The sequence below is a fragment of the Vidua macroura genome, chromosome 2 (genome assembly GCF_024509145.1).
Source record: "Vidua macroura isolate BioBank_ID:100142 chromosome 2, ASM2450914v1, whole genome shotgun sequence".
NCBI classification, from domain to species: Eukaryota; Metazoa; Chordata; class Aves; order Passeriformes; family Viduidae; genus Vidua; species Vidua macroura.
The window spans coordinates 8,826,845-8,847,300 of NC_071572.1; the positions used below are offsets into that span (position 1 = coordinate 8,826,845).

The 20,456-nt window shown below is 41.6% G+C and overlaps 2 protein-coding genes across 2 annotated transcripts in view; both read right to left on the reverse strand.

The window, feature by feature from the left end:
- XK (X-linked Kx blood group antigen, Kell and VPS13A binding protein) overlaps positions 1-20,456 on the reverse strand; it is a 280,007-nt gene that overhangs the window by 9,232 nt on the left and 250,319 nt on the right. The window contains exon 2 of the mRNA XM_053971846.1: positions 7,937-8,605. Within this exon, the coding sequence (XP_053827821.1) occupies positions 7,937-8,430 (494 nt within the window). The 5' untranslated portion in view covers positions 8,431-8,605. The remainder of the gene's footprint in view (positions 1-7,936; positions 8,606-20,456) is intronic.
- Positions 10,110-20,456, reverse strand: part of LANCL3 (LanC like family member 3) — a 37,267-nt gene continuing 26,920 nt past the window's right edge. Inside the window, exons 2-5 of the mRNA XM_053971841.1 lie at positions 19,735-19,858; positions 18,766-18,963; positions 17,572-17,779; positions 10,110-16,502 (exon numbers count right to left, since the gene is read on the reverse strand). Coding sequence (XP_053827816.1) covers positions 16,343-16,502; positions 17,572-17,779; positions 18,766-18,963; positions 19,735-19,858 — 690 coding nt within the window. The 3' untranslated portion in view covers positions 10,110-16,342. The remainder of the gene's footprint in view (positions 16,503-17,571; positions 17,780-18,765; positions 18,964-19,734; positions 19,859-20,456) is intronic.

The following is a 20,456-nucleotide window of genomic DNA, read 5'->3' on the forward strand; positions in this document are numbered from 1 at the left end:
GCAAAGCCTGTAGGTTTTCTCCTCCTGGTAAACTTGGAATATGACAGATTTTATTCTTTAAAACATGAACTACATGTTACTAGAGGGCAGGAACCTGGCAGTGCCCCTTGGGCTGCTTGTAGTACTCAGACTTGGGAGGAGGTTTAATTATTTTCTATGAGCTGCCCTTCTCTCCAGTGTCCCATTAAAGTCCTTAAAGCTGCTCATCCACTACAAGGATGCCAAATCCAGGACCCAAATTGGAAGTGTGTTTCTTCAGATTCTCATGTGTTTTTCTTGTTATCGATACATCTATGACATGCTAATGGGACATGACAATAAACCCACTTTTCATACCTTTGCCTTAAAACATCTGAAGAGAGAAGCTCAGGGTACAAGCAGGTGCACACACCTCAAAACTTTGCCAAGCAATGGTTCAAAACACCAATAACATGCCAGAGCAGGGAAAAGGAGCAGTTTTGAGCCTCACAATCCTTGAAGTCAAGTTTTTTTTTTAAAAAAAGGCACAAGAATAGGAGCTTTAGTTCTTAAGTGGGCTTCCATTTATTGTACTGTTAAAGAAATATTAAACATAATCTGGCAAAAAAGATTCTAACTAAGAAGATGCAGTGTTTCCAGTTGCTGCAGCTCTTCATACTTTAAACACAGTGGGAGCCAAACTCTTGTTTATACAGGTCTAACTTACTGCCAGCTAACTTCCAAGGAACAAACTGGTGCCAGCACATACACTTCTACTAATAAATTACATATTGTTACACTATTTTCTGCCTTCACCCACACACAGAGACAAATCCATACATTTGGGAGAGAACAGAAAAGGTTGCCTCCAGAAAATGCTGCAGCAACAAGGACAATCTAGCTCCTGGAGTATAAAAGAAGGTAACAGCCCCAGAGAGATATCTGCAAGGAAAGCACAGCTTCTGCCACTTCCTTCCAATGATTGTTTTTTAACTAGCTAAAACTTTATGAAAACTAGTTCATAGTTTTCATAAAGTTTACTCATGAAGAGTAGTTCTCTTCTAAGAGAACTACTTGGGTATGAAGGTGTCAAGGGCAGGCTTGGCCATCAAGCAGGCCCCAAAACAACCCTTGTCTAGGAAGTAATAAAAAGCAAGGAACAGATGAAATCACAAGATGAGTGGGAAGGGAGAAGAAAAAAAATTACTTCTCTTTATTTTAATAAACTTTATTTCATTTTTTGCTCTAATTGGACCACTAGCAAGTTGCAAACACTCTAGATGAAGAGCAGTTTTGGGATTGTGTAGTACTATTCCTGATTCACTAGGCTTCAGCTATCATTATGACTAAAGCTATTCAACATTCCTGCTGCTCTGGATGCTCCATCCACAGAGGTGACTTTCTGTCTTCCCCTCGTTAATCTTTTCACTCCCTGTCAATCTTGTTCCACATGAAAGAATCCATACAGCCAAAAATAAAGTGTGAAAAATTAATAAAGCACTGTGGCTTTATGAAGCCAGCATAGATTCTGAAACCAACAAATCAATTTTATTCCAAAAAGAAAGATCCCAGATCATTTTTGTCTCATTTATTATTCACAGCCATGCATTCACCCTGAGTTGAGGGCAAGTCTGAGTATATTGTGGAAAACTGGATCTCAGCATCAGGCTCTGAACTCTTGCCATGTGTGAATAGAAGCAGATATAGTCTAGTGACCCATCTAAAAAATATATAATGATCCCATTAAAGAGATCAGATTTATGAGACTAGTGACAATAGCAAACATTATAATCAACCAAACACTGAGTTTTGGAGAAAGCATTTGATTTTTATTTATTACCTGGGTATTAAGCAGCAGTATATTGTTTGTGATGGGGATTCTTTGTCCATACAGAAAAGCAAACATAACATGAAATGGTCTGATGAGCAAATCTTAGAGGTAAATGGGGCTTTTACCACTACAACAGAGTAATAAAAAATGCTATATGCAAGCATTCAGATTACACTGATAATGGTGCCCATTTTCTCCCAAGCCCTGCCAGTCCCATGCAAGAGTGTGTCTGGAAGTCAAGCCTTCTGGGGCCAATAACAAATGCACTCAGGATTCCAGCTGGTGCCACAGCCCAAGCAACTGCTTCCTGCAGGAACAGACTGGCAGCTGACACACTAGAAAGAACAAGCACCAATCTAAAAGCTTAAGGAATAGAGTGTGGGAGGGGCACAGGCACTTGAATGACCATGTAGGTGAGAAGGATCCAGAACTGTGATGAAGAATCAATGCAGATGATGTTGCTGTGTCAGACTGTGACTTTGCCTATGAAGTACATGCTGAGGGGCTGGGCATCTTGTCTTTAAATGAACTACCTGGCTTGCTCTTTTTTGGCATGAAATACAACTAAGAGACAATGCAAGAAGGGGATTGCTTTATGGCAGCTTTGCCCCACAGTTACAAGCTCCTGCAGCATGGTGAATTCCACAGAAGCCCTCATTGCTGCTCTGCTCCAGAGGGACAGGAGTGAGAGATCCCAACTTCTGCACAATCTATTTCCATTTCCTGCAATGATGTTTAGGGCCACTTCAAGAGCCCTTCACATGGTGTCAAGAGCAAGGCAAGCAGCTAGCTGTTTCCTTTGCATGTAAGGCACTGACAACCTAAGCACAGGCTCTGAAGGAACTAAAATTGCTCTGAGGAAAGAAAGTCAGATCCACTTTCTACACTGAAAGTTAAGAGGTAAGAAAAGGATGGTACTGCTTACTTCCCTGCTGCCATATCTTGGCAGAAATAAGAGCCATACTTTTTCAGGGATCCTGATGGTGCCTACAAAGAGTGATTCAGCCACAATACATTTGTCTTCTACACAGTAAGTAGGAGGAATAATCCTACCCTTATATGCTTGCTGAGAGTGAGCACCTCATTCCTTCTTTTAATCATGTATGCGTGGGATTGGAACACAGGCAAAATAATGGTGGTGTGAAGAGGGAGAAGGCAATGAAAACAGGAACTTTCCACACCCAACCAGCACTCCAAGAACAAATGTCTATTTGAGATGTATCCACACACACCCTCTGTAAATGTATAAGTAGATATCTCTGATAGTAATATCTGCTGATAGTATTTTTTACTAATTCCCTCTCTTTAGAGGAGTATGTAAAATACTTATCAGTCCTGCAGGTTTACTTATCTGCATCAGGCAAAGATCTGCTCCTCACTCATTGTTCTACCTTTTACCTGCACTGATTTCCTGTTCACCTCACCATGGACAGCTAACACATCTGCTCAAGAATAAAGGAAATAAAATAGCCTGAAGAGAGTCTAAACATATTCTTTCCATCTGGAAAAGAGGGAGGCTGTTAAGTTTAAAGCTAGGAGAATCTCCTACAGTGAGGTCTGCCAATGAAGTCCTACAAGGAAGGGAGGTTTTGAGACCTGTTCTATTTTGAACTATTAAGCAGGTCACTAGCAAAGAGAAACTACCCACAAGAGACAAGGTTTCTGCACAATGTCACTGAAACAGTAGCTGCACCATTAGAGCTTATTAGATTTCAAACTGCAGAATTAGATGCCCAAAACATGAATGATTGTAAAAAAAATGGGGATTTTGTTTTTTTTTTCCTTTTTTTTACTTCCTGCAGCTCACAGAATCAAACTTTGGCCATAACAGCAACTCCTCTGGCAGTTTGATGCAAGCTTCCTCCTGCATCTGCTGTGCTGTTGTCTACATGGTACAGAGAGACATGTAATTGTTTCTCCTTATGCCTTGAGAAACAAAGCCTGATCCCATTAAAAAAAAAGTCTATTGTTTATATCCTTGTCCTATTATAACCTGAGGAAAACAGTCATTAGTGTTCTATATAGGAGGCCTGTTATATTTATTTGAGATTTTTTTGGCAAGAGTTTATCCTTCTGCTGACCCAGCCCTCCCATGATTGCATCTCCTCATACAGAACAGGCTGGGCTCACACTGTACTAACAGAGCACCGGGGAACAGAGTTACAAAGTCACTCAAACTTCCCTCTCCATGAAGTTGGTACGAGAAGGAAGCACTGCCAGGTTCACACCAGCTGGTTTTGATGATGCCTCTTCAGTACAGTCCTCAGTAAATCAGGTGGTGGGAGTCCCTGCATCCAGCAGACTCATGGTCCCAGCACCACCAACATCCCCAGTGTGTGACTGTAAGCCCTGACTGGCCAAGTCAGTTTGTTGGAAATCTGCTCTTCAGCTCTTGACCTTGTTATTACTTGAAGAATTGAAAAGGGCAAGCAAGTTAACAGGGGGTTCTCTGGTGCCTATCATGAAGGGTAAGGACAAAAGGAGGCTCAGGGGGAACATTACTGCTCTCTGCAAGTCCTCAAGAGGTTGCAGTGAGGTGGGAATCAGTCTCTTCTCCTAAGGTAACAAGAGACAGGGCAAGAAGAACTGGGTTAAGTTGGTCCAGGGGAGGTTCAGGTGGATATTAGTGAAGATTTTTTCACTGAAATGGCAGTCAGGCACTGCCCAGGGAAGTGGTGTAATCACCATGCCTAGAAATGTTCAAAAGGCATATGGTGTTTATTGACATGGTTTAGTGGTGAACAAAGCGGTGCTAGGTGAGTTGAACTCAGTGGTCTTAGAGGTCTTTCCCAACCTAAATAATTTTCTGATTCTCTGAGGGATTATTTACACTTAGAAGAAATCCTTAAGTGCAGTGCAGTACACCAGCAAAACTACATGCAGTAAATATGTACTGGAATTGTAGCAGCGCTTAAAATCTCAAGGTGACCTTGGTGCTACAAGTGCCACCCAAATGAAGGGAACAAAGAGACAGACCCTAGCACAAGAGCAGCCTGAGCCAAAGTTCATCATGACCTTCCCTAGAGAAAAGACAAAAGTAATAATCCTCTCATTGACACCGGCTACTCTTTTAAGTAATTTTTTTCTGTGTTAATTTACTTAGTGTGGTAAAATAATCTCCTTTTACAAAAAAACCTCAAAACCCCAAAACCAAACCTACCTGAATACATCTTCTAAGCATCCAGACAAATTATTGCATTCATAAGGAGTGGTATTGACCTGAAATGCTGCAGGAATCCCCATGATGCCCAGAAACCTGCAGTCACTTTGCTCCAGCCAAGTCTCTGCAGAGCCTCTGGCACGCCTGCATCCTAAGGATCATAGCCAGGCCACTAAGGGGGATAGGATTTTGCTCTACAAATTGCTCTGAATTTATAGAGAAACTCCTTGGGAGTGGGAGAAGAAATTAAAAAAGGGTACATTAACAGTACACCAAAAGTCCTCTCCAGGAAGAGGGATGCTACCTAATTTTAGTCCTTCCAGTGGCAGCAGCAGGACAGCAAGTGCCTCCCGAGCAGGTGGAGTGTGGGTGTTTGGGGAAGGTGGTGGCATGCAAGAAGGTTCTGTGAGAGAAAGTACTTTTTTTCCATCACTCTGATGATTCAAAATAGGCTGAATCATTTGGCTTGCAAGGCTAAATACTCTCCTTCTCTGCCAAGATATTCCTAAACCATTCCCCAAATCTAAAGAATTTTTTTTAAGGAAAAATGTAAGGGGGAAAAAGATTTTAAGATGATGAAGAAAAACTCACACAACACATATGGGCTGATGGTAAAGCAGTGCACTGATATCTGAGTATTTAAGTCTGAACAGAGAAACCCTGACTATTCTATATCAAAGAGAGATAGTAAAAAACTTATTAAGTTTCTTTTAAAGCCCGCCAAAGCTGCCAGCTCTCTGTTGCAGCATGTCATCACACACAGCCTCAAGGTTCTTAAATGTTTCATTCCCATGCCACAAGCAGACAGAGCCTGGGGAGACTCTACTGTCTGTGTCCTATTTGACCTAATTTGACCCAGCCCTCCCTAAGCAGCCCTGGGCTGTGACAGTGAGGCACAAGAGTCCCAGCAGGGAGGTTGGAGCCAGGCTTCACACGAGGGAAGCAGATGACTGAGAGCAGCAGGATTCTCTGGAGCAAAGGAGCAGAGGCTTGCCTACAAGGATGGAGTAAAATGCCTCAAAGGACAACGGTCCTTTTCAGCTTACAAAAAGTAAAAGCCACAGTGCAGTGATGATACAACCAAAATATACTTTGCCTTCTAGCTGTCACTTAAACCTTGTGTGTATGCCAATCCACACAGGGTAGAAAACCTCATGTAGAAAGCAGGGAAAGGGATGGTATTTTGTGTGCTGAAAACACAACAACATTTACAGTGCAGAGCTATATCTGACAGGAAGCAATCAGTTTCCTCTTCTGACAGATACAGCAATCTTTAGTTGCAGGAAGGCAAGGAAGGAAAAAAAAAAACAAACCCCAAAACCATTACTGTCTCAGATCACTTTGCCTTCCCAGACATTTGTGCTGTATCCTACAAACTGACACATTTCCCTAAAGTAAAGAGAGTTTTGTTTGTATTAAACTTTTAATTTGTAGAGTCCTTCCAGCCTTTAGCAGAAAATAAGTTTTTCAGGTAGCATGAATGTACTACTGTATTTAATTAATAATTATAATTCCAGTTATCCTGGGTATAACAGAGGTCAACATACATCAATTTGTCATGCCTAAATGATGCCATGGGGACTATGGCACAGCACATCTCCAAACCTCCTGGAAATGCTCAGTTTGTAAATCTTTGAGAAAGGAAGAAGTGCAGAGTTGGCAAACCACTAGAGCAGAGGAGAGGGCTTCCATATGCTCACTTATTTTACAGCAGTGGCTGCAGCTGGGAGTTCACCAGAGAGCAGGAACTGCGTTCTGCACAAGATAAGACTTGTGCTGTAAACAAAAAACCTGATGTTGAGAAAGAAACAGAAAGTCAAGTAATGCTTGGTGGTTGAGATCAAAATATAAATCTATGTTTCTTTTGTATAATTAAAAAGAAAATCCTTCAATTTCTTCTTGTTGCTCAAATCCTTTCTCTACTTCTTCACATAGATTGACACTAGATTCTTTCCTCATCTTACCTCAATATATTGATTTAGAATAACAAAAGTCATGTACTTAATTTCTGATGGTTTCTTTCTCTTTGGTTCCTCTCTTATTTTCCAAAAATATGGAAGTATTTTGTTCTTAGCTTTTAGAAAATCAGAGCTTTGTCAGAACTGTTATGCCACAACTTAAACATCTTTAAAATATTAACACAGCAAGCAAAAAAATCCATGCATAGTTATAAAAGAAGTCAGTGTTTTTGAAGTGTAAGATATTTTGTAACATCCAAACTGTTCACCTTTCCTTAGTGTGAACAAATCTTTCTTTTACACACTATTCAGGAATTTCAAAAAGTTGGTGATACTTCTCCTAGCCTCTACTACATACACACAGCATTTAATTCCCTTTCTTTTTAAATAAAAGCTTTGAGTATAAATTTAAAATTAATGCCCCCCAGAAACATTTTGTCTTGGAGTTGCACACTGCTGTAACTTGTTTTGTTTTTTTTTTTTTTTTTTTTCTATGGGTATTTTCAGCAAGACATTGAACTGGAATAGAAAAAATCTCCAAAGCAATTTGGGGCAGGAAGCTCACGTTTGGAAGGAAAAGACAGACTAGAGCATCACTGATGAAGACGCACGGATGGGATGGGAACTATCGTTGGTTTTAACTCGCAACTGAGTGAAGAATCTCCCGTTCTCTCTTGGGAGTGATCCGAGAGCAAAGCGCTGTGGATGAGGCAGCAGCGAACAGACACAACCATCTGCAAGAAGCCACAGGGACGGAGAGCCAGCGCAGAGCGGGACGCGGAGGGGCTCTCGCGGCTCCCCGCGGCCCGGCAGGGCTGAGCCCCTTTCCCCCGGGGTCACCCGCAGGTGTGTGCCCCAGGCATTCCCAAAGGACGGCTCCTCCCGCAGCTGCGGCAGGACGCGCTCGCGGCTGCCGGCGGTGCAGGGCGGGAGCGGCCCCGCCCGCACCGCACAAAGGCCGGGGGGCTCCGGGCGCCCCCGGGCTCGGCCCCGGCCCCGGCCCGCTGGAGGCGGCGCGGACTCACCGACCTGACGAGCGGCCCCAGCTGCAGCAGGTGCAGCAGCAGCACCAGCGGGCGGTCGCGGCTCACGTCGCGGTGGATGAACACCAGGCTGAGCTGCACCAGCGCGCAGGGCACGAGGGCGAAGAGCAGCGTCAGCGTCTGCCACATGCGGTCCCCCGTGTCGCGGTACCCCGCGCTCAGGCACAGCGCGGCCGCCGTCTCGGACACGAAGAGGACGAGGGAGATGAGGACGGAGCCCGGGAATTTCATCGCAGCGGCCGCCCCAGCCTGGCCCGCCCCGCCGCCGCCGACGCGCACTAGGGCCCAGTCCCCGCCAGAGGGAGCGCCGCGCTCGCCGCCGGCCCGCGGCCTCTGCAGCCTGGGGCTGGGTCCGGGCCCGGGCTCGATCCTGACCGGGTTTGGATCCTGCCTGGCTCCGGATGCTGGCCGGGGCTGGACCCTGGCTGAGCTGGAAGCGGAGGAAGGTTCCCCGGCGGTGCGCGGGGAGCTCCCCCTCATCGTGTCCTTCAGCCGTCAGACACAGAACTGAACTGGGGGTTGGTGGGAAGGGGCGAGCGTGTGCCCCTCAGGGCGCTTCGTCAGCCGCGGGATCGCTTAGGCTGGAAAAGACAACCACACCATGGCACTGAGTGCCACGTCCAGGCTTTCCTGAAACATCTCCAGGGACACTTCCCTGGGCAGCCCGTTCCTATGTCTAATCCTCCTTTCTGTGAAGAAATTCCTCCTAATGTCCAACCTAAACTTCCCCTGGTGCAGCTTAAGATCATGCCCACTAGTCCTATCACTGTTTGCCTGTGAGAAGAGACCGCCTGGCTACACCAGAGACTTGTAGAGGGTGACAAAATAGAGATCCGAAAGGAAGAGGCAAGGGCAAAGTCTGTACCAGGAAGAAAATAACGCTGTGCAACAATAAAGGCTGAGAGATGATTTATTAATAAACAAAAAAACAAACCCCACAACAAAACCAAACAAAGGCAGAAAAGGAGTTGTGAGTGCAGGAGAGGCTCTGCTGATGCTCCCAGCTCAGACTCCCTGATCAGGGCAGTGTGGCAGTGTCAGAGGTGCCCTTTTAGCTCCTTGCCAGGTGGCTCTCCTCTTGCTTGCCAGACTTTTTCCTTCAAAGGTTCCTTGGGCCACAGAACCCTAAACCATGCTGTGACACCAGCTGTTGACCTGCAGCATTTGCCTGCTGTCCCTGAGCCCTTCCCCCTCACCAGCCTTCCTCCCACACCACTAACATTCTGGAGTCCTGCAGATATGTACGGTCACCCCAGCAGTATCACCAATGCCTGCATGGATGAGCAGCACAAGGTGACAGCCTGAGGAGAAGACAAGCCTTTGTAATCCCTCCATGAAATCCTGAACCTGAGCACCTGGCAAGGAACAAAGCTGAGGTACCAAGCCAAGTTGGCAGATGGTGCCTCTGTCCTGCACAGGAGTCCCCAGTCATCGCTTCTCTCCTCCTCTTGGTGCAGGTACTTGGCTCATGCTCACCTGGCTCTGGTCATAGATCTTGTTTCTTCCTGCCTGTTCCCAGGTAACTGCTGATCACCTTGTGGTGACCAGCACCTAGGACCTATAGGAGCACAAGAGGAAGGCAAGATAAAAAGTCTGAGATATTATTAATGGGGTAACACTACTGGCTACCTCTGCTTATCTGCAACTGTTCTTTAATGCAAGTTAGGCTGTCACCAGATTTACACAAAAAGTGCCAATAAACACTTGGCCATTTCTTTAACTACTGCACTGGCAAATCTGGAGTCCCACTGCTCAGCTCAAGTTGAGCTAAGCTCATGATGATAAAGATGGAAACCTTGTTGTGGGCAGGCCAAGGTGAATTTAATGCTTGTGTTATTCACTGGGAATGGAGAGTATTTCTGGAAAGGGAAGAGGCTATGGAAACTGAGATTTAAGAAGACTGACAGTAATACCTAGAGTGGGAAACTTTAATCTACAGATCAAAAGCAACCTGTCTTGTCTTGTGGCAAACTACCATAAGGTGTTTTACCTAAGCACTGTGTGCAGCCTGGATGATTTATCTCATTCTAAAATGATTTATTTTACTTTTGATAACCACTGAAAAGCTTTTGGGGCACCGAATCATGACTATTCTGGAAGGAAGTGCTGCCAGCACTATGAAAGATAACTACAGAAATAAATAAGCCAATGCAAAATCATACTGTTCAAGGTTGGACTTTTATTTAAGGCAAAATATAATCACAGCTTTAATATTCATACTATGGATATACACAGTTTGTTCTGCCACTATGAAGCTTAGTATTATCACTGCTTTTAAAAAGCTATAAAATCTATTTTCTATCATAATCTACAATATAAAACTAATACAATAAACACATTCTGAAAGATCACAGTGTTTAAAATATTAGAAAAGCAGGGGTCCTGCTTTCAAACAATAAGGTGCATCTCTAAAGAATCAAACCAGCCTTGATTCTACAGGCCTGTACCACATCATGGCTATGAATGGCTGTAACACTGAGAAACCAATCTAGGGTGTGGCACGTACTCAAGGAATGAACATCACACACTGGAATATACTGAATAATCAAGTGTCACCAACACAAACTAGACATTAAATAATGCCATTTAAGTTCCCTGTACTTGTATTGGTATTCACGTATATTGCAGAGATATTGAGATAAAATGTGTATAAATTGCTGTCAATCAGAGCCCTGCATATGCAAACATCTGTGCTTTCCTCATACTATGCAAACAAGCCTTACTAATTCCATGGGACTCATGTGTAAAGGAAATTCGTAGCCTGGGGTCTGGAATGACATAGTTTTACCCCTGTTTCACACATGTGGAAGGAGCTACCTTACATGCCTGGAATCAAGCAGAGGTTCACCATGGACATCAGCAGGTGGCCTGTCAGGCTCTTAAAATGAGTGCAGGAGGCCAAATCAGTGGCAAAACCAGACCATTGTTAAAGGAAATCCTTCTCTCCTGTGTGGTCATGGTAATGAAGACAGAAGCAGAAGTTAAATTTCTGGTCAGACAGCCTTTCTCTTCTGTATGATGTAAAAATGTAAGTTGGACTAGAATCTGTTTTCTATTCTCTATAGGATATAATTGATTTAAGAACTTCTACATAGTGATACAATGCTGTTGCTGGATATCAGTACACTATAAAATCTCTTGTATTCAAATATCATTATACCACTGGGAAAAATAAGTTTTTAATTAATTTTCTGCCACTCTAGTTGGTATTGCTGTACTTGACCTAAATGCCTCCATCTCTTCTTTGAGTCATGCCATGAACAAAATCAAGGGACTCCATTCTAAGCATTAAAAAGAAATATGGCCTTATGTATTTTCAAGCAGATTGCTATTTATAAACTTGTATTTATAAATTTTTTGAGAGCATGATGTAGAATTTCCAATATACGAGGTGTAGGACCAATGGTGACAGTACAAATTAGTCAAGTTTAATAATTCAAAGGCAGATTGAAAAGTTGGTGCTATTGGCTTCTTGTATGTATGTTTTTAAACTGCCTCATCATGGATAGTGCACATCACTTCTGTTCCATTAAAAGATAGAAGTAGGCAGTAAGTTCAGCTACAGGCAACTCCTTCAAAGGCAAATGTTTTTTAACATTTGATGACTTTGCTATAATGGCAATGGAGTGCTGTTCAAGGCAGCTGAAAGCTGCACAATGCTTACTGTACCACTACCTGTGCCATGAAACACTGTGCTATTCCTTTGGAAAATCTTATTCATATCCCTAAATTGCTGTATTATTTTGTGGGCCCTGAGCATTTTTGGCTTATGGCTTTGAAGTACGTTGTTCCCCTCATAGTGGGATTTTTGGTCATTTTCTTATTTCTTTTCAATTTAGCTTTCTGCTGCTACTACTTAGTCTTAGACATATTTATATAAACTGAAATGTCTTCTCAGAGGAGTCCAGGCTGTGCTGCCAGCGAGCAACTTTTAGTTCTTCAGAGCAAGATTACTCTTTGAAAATCAATCGGGCAATTTTAGTCCTGATATACTAATCTTCCTACAGATTAGAATATGCACTCATGCCAGTGAATATTCAAGGTATGTAGAAGATTACTGCACCTGAGATTTACTTGGCAGACCTCAGAGATCCAAAGAACAAGGATATATTCTCAAAATGCATGCATACACTAAAATAGGTCACTGTTGGCATAAAACATGCAATATGTTGGCAGATGCTGGAACTGTATATGAAGAAAACTATATGAGTACAAAAACTTGATTGCTTATCAAAATTTCCATTTGTACATATTGCCCCTCCATGTTTCTGAATACAGCAGATACCTGTGGTTCGTTTTTTTCCACAGTATTAAAAAAAAACCAATCAGTATTCTTATAATATTCTTTCCATGTCCATATATAATCAGTATTAGAACATCAAAGTGGCATTACTTAATTTGACAGAGTAGCAATAAAGGTGATCCCTTTACTTGCATTCCCTTATGTATATTTCCCAGAACTATTTAAAGGTGCATTTTGAAATCCATTTCACTTGGTTTCAATTGTCCTAACAGAACTGAAACACTGAAGCATGGAGAGGTGACCATGCTCCCTAGAAAGTCTCTGTTTTATTTAATGATGTAAAACACCAGTGACAGTTGTTATAAAGGATAATAATTTTTCCTTAGCAGGTGGGAAATGGCACAGCCATAGAGTAGAGACCATCTGAGAGCATAAAGTAATGTAATGCAAGTTAGTAGAACACCCTGCTTAAGCACAATCAATCAATCTTATTTTCAGGAACAAAAGACCTGGGCTGCTTCTTCAGCCTCCTCAAGTTATTCAAAGGTTGGGAAACAAAGGCAGGGAAATTGAAGGCAACAATGATGCAATCAAAGCAGATATTGAAAGCAGTGGCACAAAATAAACATGTTATTATGATGAGGAGTTATGAGTAGTAATTAAAAATAAAGATATATTTGTTAGAACTGTACTGCTGATAAAACTTACAGCATCTGGTTCTATGAATCCTGAAATCAATAAATCTGGACACTACGGATCTAGCTTCCCTCAAAATTATTCCCTGACAGTAATCTATGGGTGGCAGGCTGAAAGTCATGAACAGTATATAGCTCCTTAAACTGATATGTAATCTACAGCTTTACTCACAAATAGCACCACACAAACACAGGCACATCACAAATAAGCACCAATACCCACATAATGCATCCTCTTTGCTTTAACAGCATAATCAGAAATACTATTATATCACTTAAATTCCTATTGCCTACACTTTAGAAACTAAACACAATCGAGAAACTAATGTGCAAACATGATGTAGTTACTGTGTTTTACACCCTGAAAGAGGCTGCTCGAGTTTCCCACAACACAGTCTTTTCTCACAGCACCAGGGCAGAATCTGTTCAGGAAAACATTTTCCAGTCCATAAAGGCCCAATTTGGGAGCAGGAGGAGACAGCATTCCATGGAGAATATCTAACAAAGGTTGCAAGGTTGATTTCTCAAAGCAGGAAGAAGGGTACACAGAGGACCTTACTTTTTATTACACTGCAAAGTGCTGACAGCTCTACTCAGGGTAGCTCAGGTTGCTGTTCTGTCAATGTCTTAAAAGCAACAAATAAAGATTGCAACAGCACGTTTGTAACAGCATATATATTACAGAGAAAAAATCAGATAAGACAATAAAGAGTGTAAAGATGAAAAAACCCTGCTTTAATGAGTTGCGTTTTCCACAGAGCCCTGGGGTGTATTTGCACTTTGTTCAGAAGCTGTGACTGCAGCACATCTAGAAGCCTCCTTAACCCAGCCAGGTCAGGTAAGAAAAGCCACAAATCTCTGAGAGTGAGCTCAAACTGCCATGTCTGATGAAAGAGATGAACAAATATGTGCCAAAATTTTTACCACATGTATCCCATGAGACTGGATGTTTATGTGCTGCCCTTGCCAGAGTCAGTGCTGAACTAACATAATCTGCAGAAATGTTTGGGACCTAGATTTCAAAAACTGGGTGGTTCCACACATTTTCTCACTGTTGAATGGACTAACTCTTACTTAAATAACTGTTTTGTCTCTCCAAAACATGTGGCTTCATATACAGAGAATGGTTGTAGGGACAGGAGATCTGTTTTTAGCGTGCTGTTGATCACAACACAGAAAAGATCAGTCTCCTCTGAATGTAAACTGGAAGAAATTCTACAAAGGGAGACACACAGGAAAAACCACTAGAAAACTGACACTGAGCTCAATGTTTATTTCCTGGCATTTGTGAAGAATCACATCTAAAAGAAGTGGATAGACCAAGTTTTACCTTCCTTAAACTTTTCTTTAAGAAGGTTCCAGTTCTGAAATAGAGGAGCCAAATGCATTACAGGAACCAATTAGATAAAAATCCTAGTTTGGGATGTTCACTACTGACAGTTGGCTTTGCTCTGTCCAACGGGAGCATTTCCACAGGGCTGGACAGAGCACATTCCCATATCCACTGACTTTTTGACTCAGCTTCATATGTATACCCTCCCTATGGAATTCATCCCTCTGTGTGCACACATCTCATTGCTCAGAGTAACCAAGTAAGTGACATTAGTGGATTTCTTAAAAGACCATTTAACCTTTTCACTTATGTGTTTTAATAAACACATAACAAATGTATATTGAGTTTTAACATTTACATTCACTAAAAGATACCTAAATTTTTGACAAACTGATACAGAACTGCATTGCTTTATTCACCAGTGAAATATAGTTATTTCTATGATTAAGTAATTAATTAGAGCCACACACTGCAAGACAGAGTAACAGAAATCCTTATCTGCAGCTCATAATAATGTAAGCCATCTCATTAAAATAACAGTGGCAAGAGCAGGAAGGGATTATTATATTAAAATGTGGAAGGATTGCAAGACCCAGCTCCAACTTATAGCCTGATCAAAGCCCACTGAAATGAAATGGGAACTTTAATCCATTAGGCATTAAAAAAAAAAAAAGAAATTGTAATCTCCTCCAGCTGAGAATGCAGGAAGAGGGACTGCATTGTTTGGCAGTGCATGTACAGCAGCTTTTTTTCTCTAACTTCAGTTTTTGACATATTGGTCTTCCTGATTTGTCTTTACAGATATTATTCCCGTATAAATAAAAATAAATAAACAGTAAATAGATTTTAAACACATATATTCATTTTCTATTTTTAGTACAAATCTATGTTAGTGTTTTCTTTAGCTTTCAAGTACCATGTCATCATATCTATAATACATAGAAAACAGCATATAATTGCAACTATATGTGCTAGTGCAACTAGTATTCAGCAACCCATTTATTTGTATCTAAATTATTTCCTAGATAAAAATCATTTGGGCATATACATTATTTTGCTAACTAGGAAAAAAAGCAATTTTGAGTTTTGTTATCAGGTTATTTCTGAGGATCAGTGATCAGTATGCCACCCATGATTGTATTCACTTTGCAGGGTTTGTACTGAAGAATTCATCAAGGAAAATAGATTTTCCATCATTTGAAAAACTTACACGAGTACTGTTCAGAAATGCTGCTATAAGTAATTAATTTTTAACTGAAGCTTTTGTATCACTGAACAATACTTATCTAGCAATGCTCTATCATGAAGAAAGCATCTGCCTGCTGTATCTTTGCTACAGAACTTTTCCATCCAAGTCTTCTCCATGGCTCCACCCATCTTCCATGTGACTGGGAAAATACTGACAAGACGTGACACAGTTACAGTAGATCAGAAAGGAGACCAGCTCCTTGCCACAGACTGAGCTCTAGAAGGAAGGGTCCAATTCAGTGCTCATTTACACACGAGACCCCAGTTGCTGAAATGAACTGTGAAACTGCAGCCTGAACACACAGCTATCTACAGAACTGCCATTATATGAGGACCAAAGAGCTTAAAGATACAGATTTTCCTAATAGATGTTACTAAAACTAGCAGATGTGGTTTAGGTAAAAAAAATCCCAGATTTTGCCTTTGTGCAGTGCAGTGACATGTCTACAACACCCTCCCCAATTAGTGCATTGCTCCATGAATGTTTTTGCAGGATTCTTTTTAAAACTGACTGGATGCATCACTGTTTCTTCTTTGCATGTCCCTGCAATTCTAGCTTGCCTTTTTTTTCACCAAATTAAAAGTTTGATAATGCCCCTTTCTCTCTTACTTGAATAATTAGATAAATATCTACAACATCAGATTCAATCAGCTCCCCCATTTTTTTTTCCACTGACCCACTTATTTGACCACACACTTCCCCACCCCCCAAGCCCCAGTGTGTGTTGGTTTTGATCTGACTCCCAGCTACATTAAGGCTAGCATTAGTGGTACCCCGGCTCGTTTTGTACATAGCCTGTCTTGAAAAGTAAGTGGAACTGCAGGTGCCCTCTCCCACCACCTCCAGGATGTGGCCCTGGAGAACATCAGTCTTTACACAAAGACACTGAAGAGAGGAAACTCAGCTTGGTTGGGTTGCAGCAAGTCAGTCAGGAAACACACAGTTCCTGAAAAACCTTCATACAGACTATATACACTTTCTAGTGCCCGGGAGCCAGACTTAAATTCTTCTGTAAATAAGAACTCTGCAAACCTAAGAGAGAAAAAAAAAGTTTGTTATTACTTTGTGTTCCCCTCTGTCTACTTATTTGGAAGCATCATTTTAATAACACTCAGTAATTAAAGAAAGTAGAATGATCAGTATTTAACCTTTTCTGCAAATTCTACACTATCCAATTTCCACAAGAAACTGAGGTTCATTAGATCCAGAAGAGACAAACCTTTGCAATCTGTGTGTGCATTATGCTTGTTTAAGAGCTATAAACTTTTTCTGATTTCTGTAAGGTATCATTAAACAAATACTTTTTGATAACTTTTAGGATACAAGCAATGTTTCACATCAATGCAACAAATGCTGTAATGCTGAAATAGCTACTCAAATTAAAAAAATAAGCAAAGGGCTGAAAATCAGTCATCTTAATTACTATACCACTTCCCCTTGTTATTCTGTGCTGGAAGGAAAACAGTAACAATTGTTATGTTTTTGTTAGTATGTTACTAACATATTGTTAGTATGTTTTTAAACAGGTACAGTAAATTAGAGAGACATAGTTAAAGATAACTGCAGCACTGTGACAGAATTTTCACTGGACCACATGTGCTTGCACTCAGATAAAACAGAATTAACCCCACTAGCTAAGCTAAAGGTGGGAATGATAAATTAAAAAAACATAAAATAACTGCACACCACATCCTATACTTACTTCCCACTTCTATTAATATGGAATACTATTAAAAGCTCTGAAAAAAATCGTTACAAATCACGTTTTACTCTACTCCTGGACTTGGGTACACAGCTTGTCGGAGTTCTGCCATCACATCAGGATGAGACCTGGATGCACATGACCCCTCCACATCCAGCCCAGTTCCCTCTGAAGGAACACAGGCTCCTGGGCAGGGAGGGAGCCTGGGAGAACCCAGGCCGCCTGGAATGAGACTGCAGAGCTCCCACAGAGTGCATCCACCCCAGAACTCACAGCCAGAATTGATCCTGAAGCTTAAATACTCACGTTACCTCCACGGGTGGTGATCACAAACTCTGCTTTATAAATGTTCCTGAAACTTTGCGGTATTAGCTAAATCCAGAAGACAGGAATGCTCACCTTTGTGCCCTGTATATGTATTTGGAGTTCCCAGTGAGCCTATAAAGCAGCAGGAACACATAAGCACTACCAGCCACCCCGTGGCATATTCCAGGGCCCTTCTTCAGAAGGCCTTTCTGCCAGGTGAGCTCTCCACAGCGGATACAAGTGTCCAGATATTGAGGCTTCTTGGAAACCAGGTAAGCTTTGGCAAACAGATATGCAATGCCTAGGAAAAGAGTAGGGAGATTGTATTGTAATTGCATTTTGATTGTATTGTATTCTATTTTGTAATGAGCACACCAAGGGTTTCAAAGAACACTTAAGAAAATAAAGATTAATACACTAAGAACCTGCAGGCTCAGGCTCTACACATGTCAGTGTAGCCTCTAAATGCTCCATGAGGGGGGAGTATCTGCTATGCTAAAAACACACAGTAAATGTAATTATCCACCCCCTGTGACAATGCCACTTTCAATCTTTTCAAGGCATTATTGAATTTCAGGGTTTACCCCGACATTCCCAGATTTTCATAATTTTAAAAGAGCAGTTTTTGCCTTTAAACACTAAACTCTTAGCACTGTCTTCTATTGGCTCCAAATCCCCATTAACCTCACCTGCTTACACTGACAGAAAGACAAGGATAGACAAGATAATTTCTTACACTGGCAACAGATACAAACTTTTACTAAATGAGAAAAAGATACTCACTTTGTTTTTTCCCAATGAGGCTTACACTGCTTTATTCTAGTTATACACAATTATGCATACTAACTTCTGCTAAAAAAAAAAGCTATTTGGCTTATTTTTAGAGGGGATTTAAAGAAATTAATCATAATCTTCATCAGAGCACTGCACACTTCAGTTCATGGTAATCTTATGGGAATGCACATGACACATAACCAACTCAAGTGCCTAAGGAAATGTTTAGCTGACTTGTGGTCTGAATTTAACAAACACTGGAGTAGCTGAAGTGTTCTTGTAAGCTACATCTGTGTTATTACCCAAGAACAGTGATGGGATACAGGTTTTTCTGGGGAAGAAAAATAGCAATGAATGAATTTCCCCATCTCAAAGTGTAACTTCTTTATGTCCTTTGGTTTTTTTTCACTTTGGTCGAATTTAACCTGAGATTATCTTCTACATGGAATCACCTAATGTGGAAAAGCAATGTGATCAGCATCTGGCTGTGCATAGCATCAGTGGGAACAGAACCTGGAGCTCCATGGCACCAGTGCACCAGCTCGTTCTCCCGCTCGATGGTCTCCCCCAGCTCAGGGGGCCAGTTGCTGTTCTGCTCCTGGTCCATCAGGAAATCCACACTCTGCCACACCAGCTCCTGATCTGCTGGCTGCAGGTACTCATAATAGGAGAGCAACATCTGCAGGATTGAGGAAAGCCCATGTGCTGCACCTGGAAAGAAGAGAAAAAATTGAATTAAAGGGTGGGTTTAGGTCCTGTCTGCACCTCACTGCAACTTTCCCTTGGGACAGATTTCCTTGTCAAGAGCATGGCTCCTTCATTTTCTTCATGCATGCTGGAATAGTGCTTGGAATAAAAGATTGCTAGGTGCATAATACCATATTTTACTACTTCTGTCACTTCTAGTTCCTCTAGCTTTGCAAAAAAAAATGTATGAATTCCTTCTGCTCTCACTCTGATATGACTGAAACTCACTGTATGAAGTTAAACTGAACCTGAACTGAATTCTGTTTCAAGGTGTTACTCTTAACACACTGCTGAATCTGGGCCATATATTTGCATTTGATGAATGCAAACTGAAACTGGGCCATAAATGTGTATTTCCAGTTACTGACTGACATTATCAGTGAGCTTCCTCCTAAATTTCAGTGCAAGAACTGTCTGTACCCGCCAGGGTCTCAGTGACTCAGTGACTGCTCTCTGTGCTCCCCTGCCAGGGAACTGCAAACTAATCTCACACTTTCTGCAGTGATTCTGTGCCTTGAGAAGCCCACAAGGGCCCTGCTCAGTGGCCTTTCACCACTGCTTCAGGTGAGCCCCATCCCAGCTGCCTGTGATGAGAAGGAGGAGGATGGATGGTCCCAACTGGTTCAGGAGAAATCCCACACTGTAGATTTTATGTATTTTATTCCTGAAGTGCCTACTACTAGCTCAGCATCTCCACAAGGCACACTCTCAGAGGTGTTGGTGTGTTTTACTCACCTAGATACTCTGTTCCATAGTAGGAATACATCAGTGGGACTGGTTTCCTCTTCTTCACTGCATACTGTTTTCCTGATTCTAGTATGGCCAGGCAAATTGATTTAATTTGTGCTGCAGTCAGCACCTAAACAGAAACATCAAACAAACATCAAGTCTATTATAATTATTTCATTTTTTAAGACATTTTTCAGGAGTCTGCTTTTTTTGCCAGTGCACAGGATGCAGTACTGCCTTTAATCTTATAAATATGCTGTAATGTACATCATTATTAGGAGTTCCTTACATAACACAGTTGATTTACATAATGTTTCTCAAAACCAGAGTTTCATCCTGTCTCAGGAAGTGAATGTCAAATCTTAGCTGCACAGATGAGGTGAAAAGAGGCCGTGTAAGAGTCTTTCCTTCCCAGAAATCCTTCAGTCTGATGGAAGCTGACAACAAGCAGCAGGCAAGCTGCAGAACAGCAGTCTGCAGACTGGGGTAAGAAGCATTAGGAGAAGACAAAGGAAAAGATGAAAGAAGTAAATGTTACAGGCTTCATTGGGACACACAGACCTAGACAGATTTTTCTACAGACAAAATTTTTAAAAAAAGGAAACAAGGAAGAGTTACTTAATTGTTACTAAATCACTACTATATATGAGAGTTCAGAAACATCTTAATAAAAGAGTCAGACTTTCTTAACACAAGGAAATGCTAAGAAAAATGAAGTGCAAGACAGG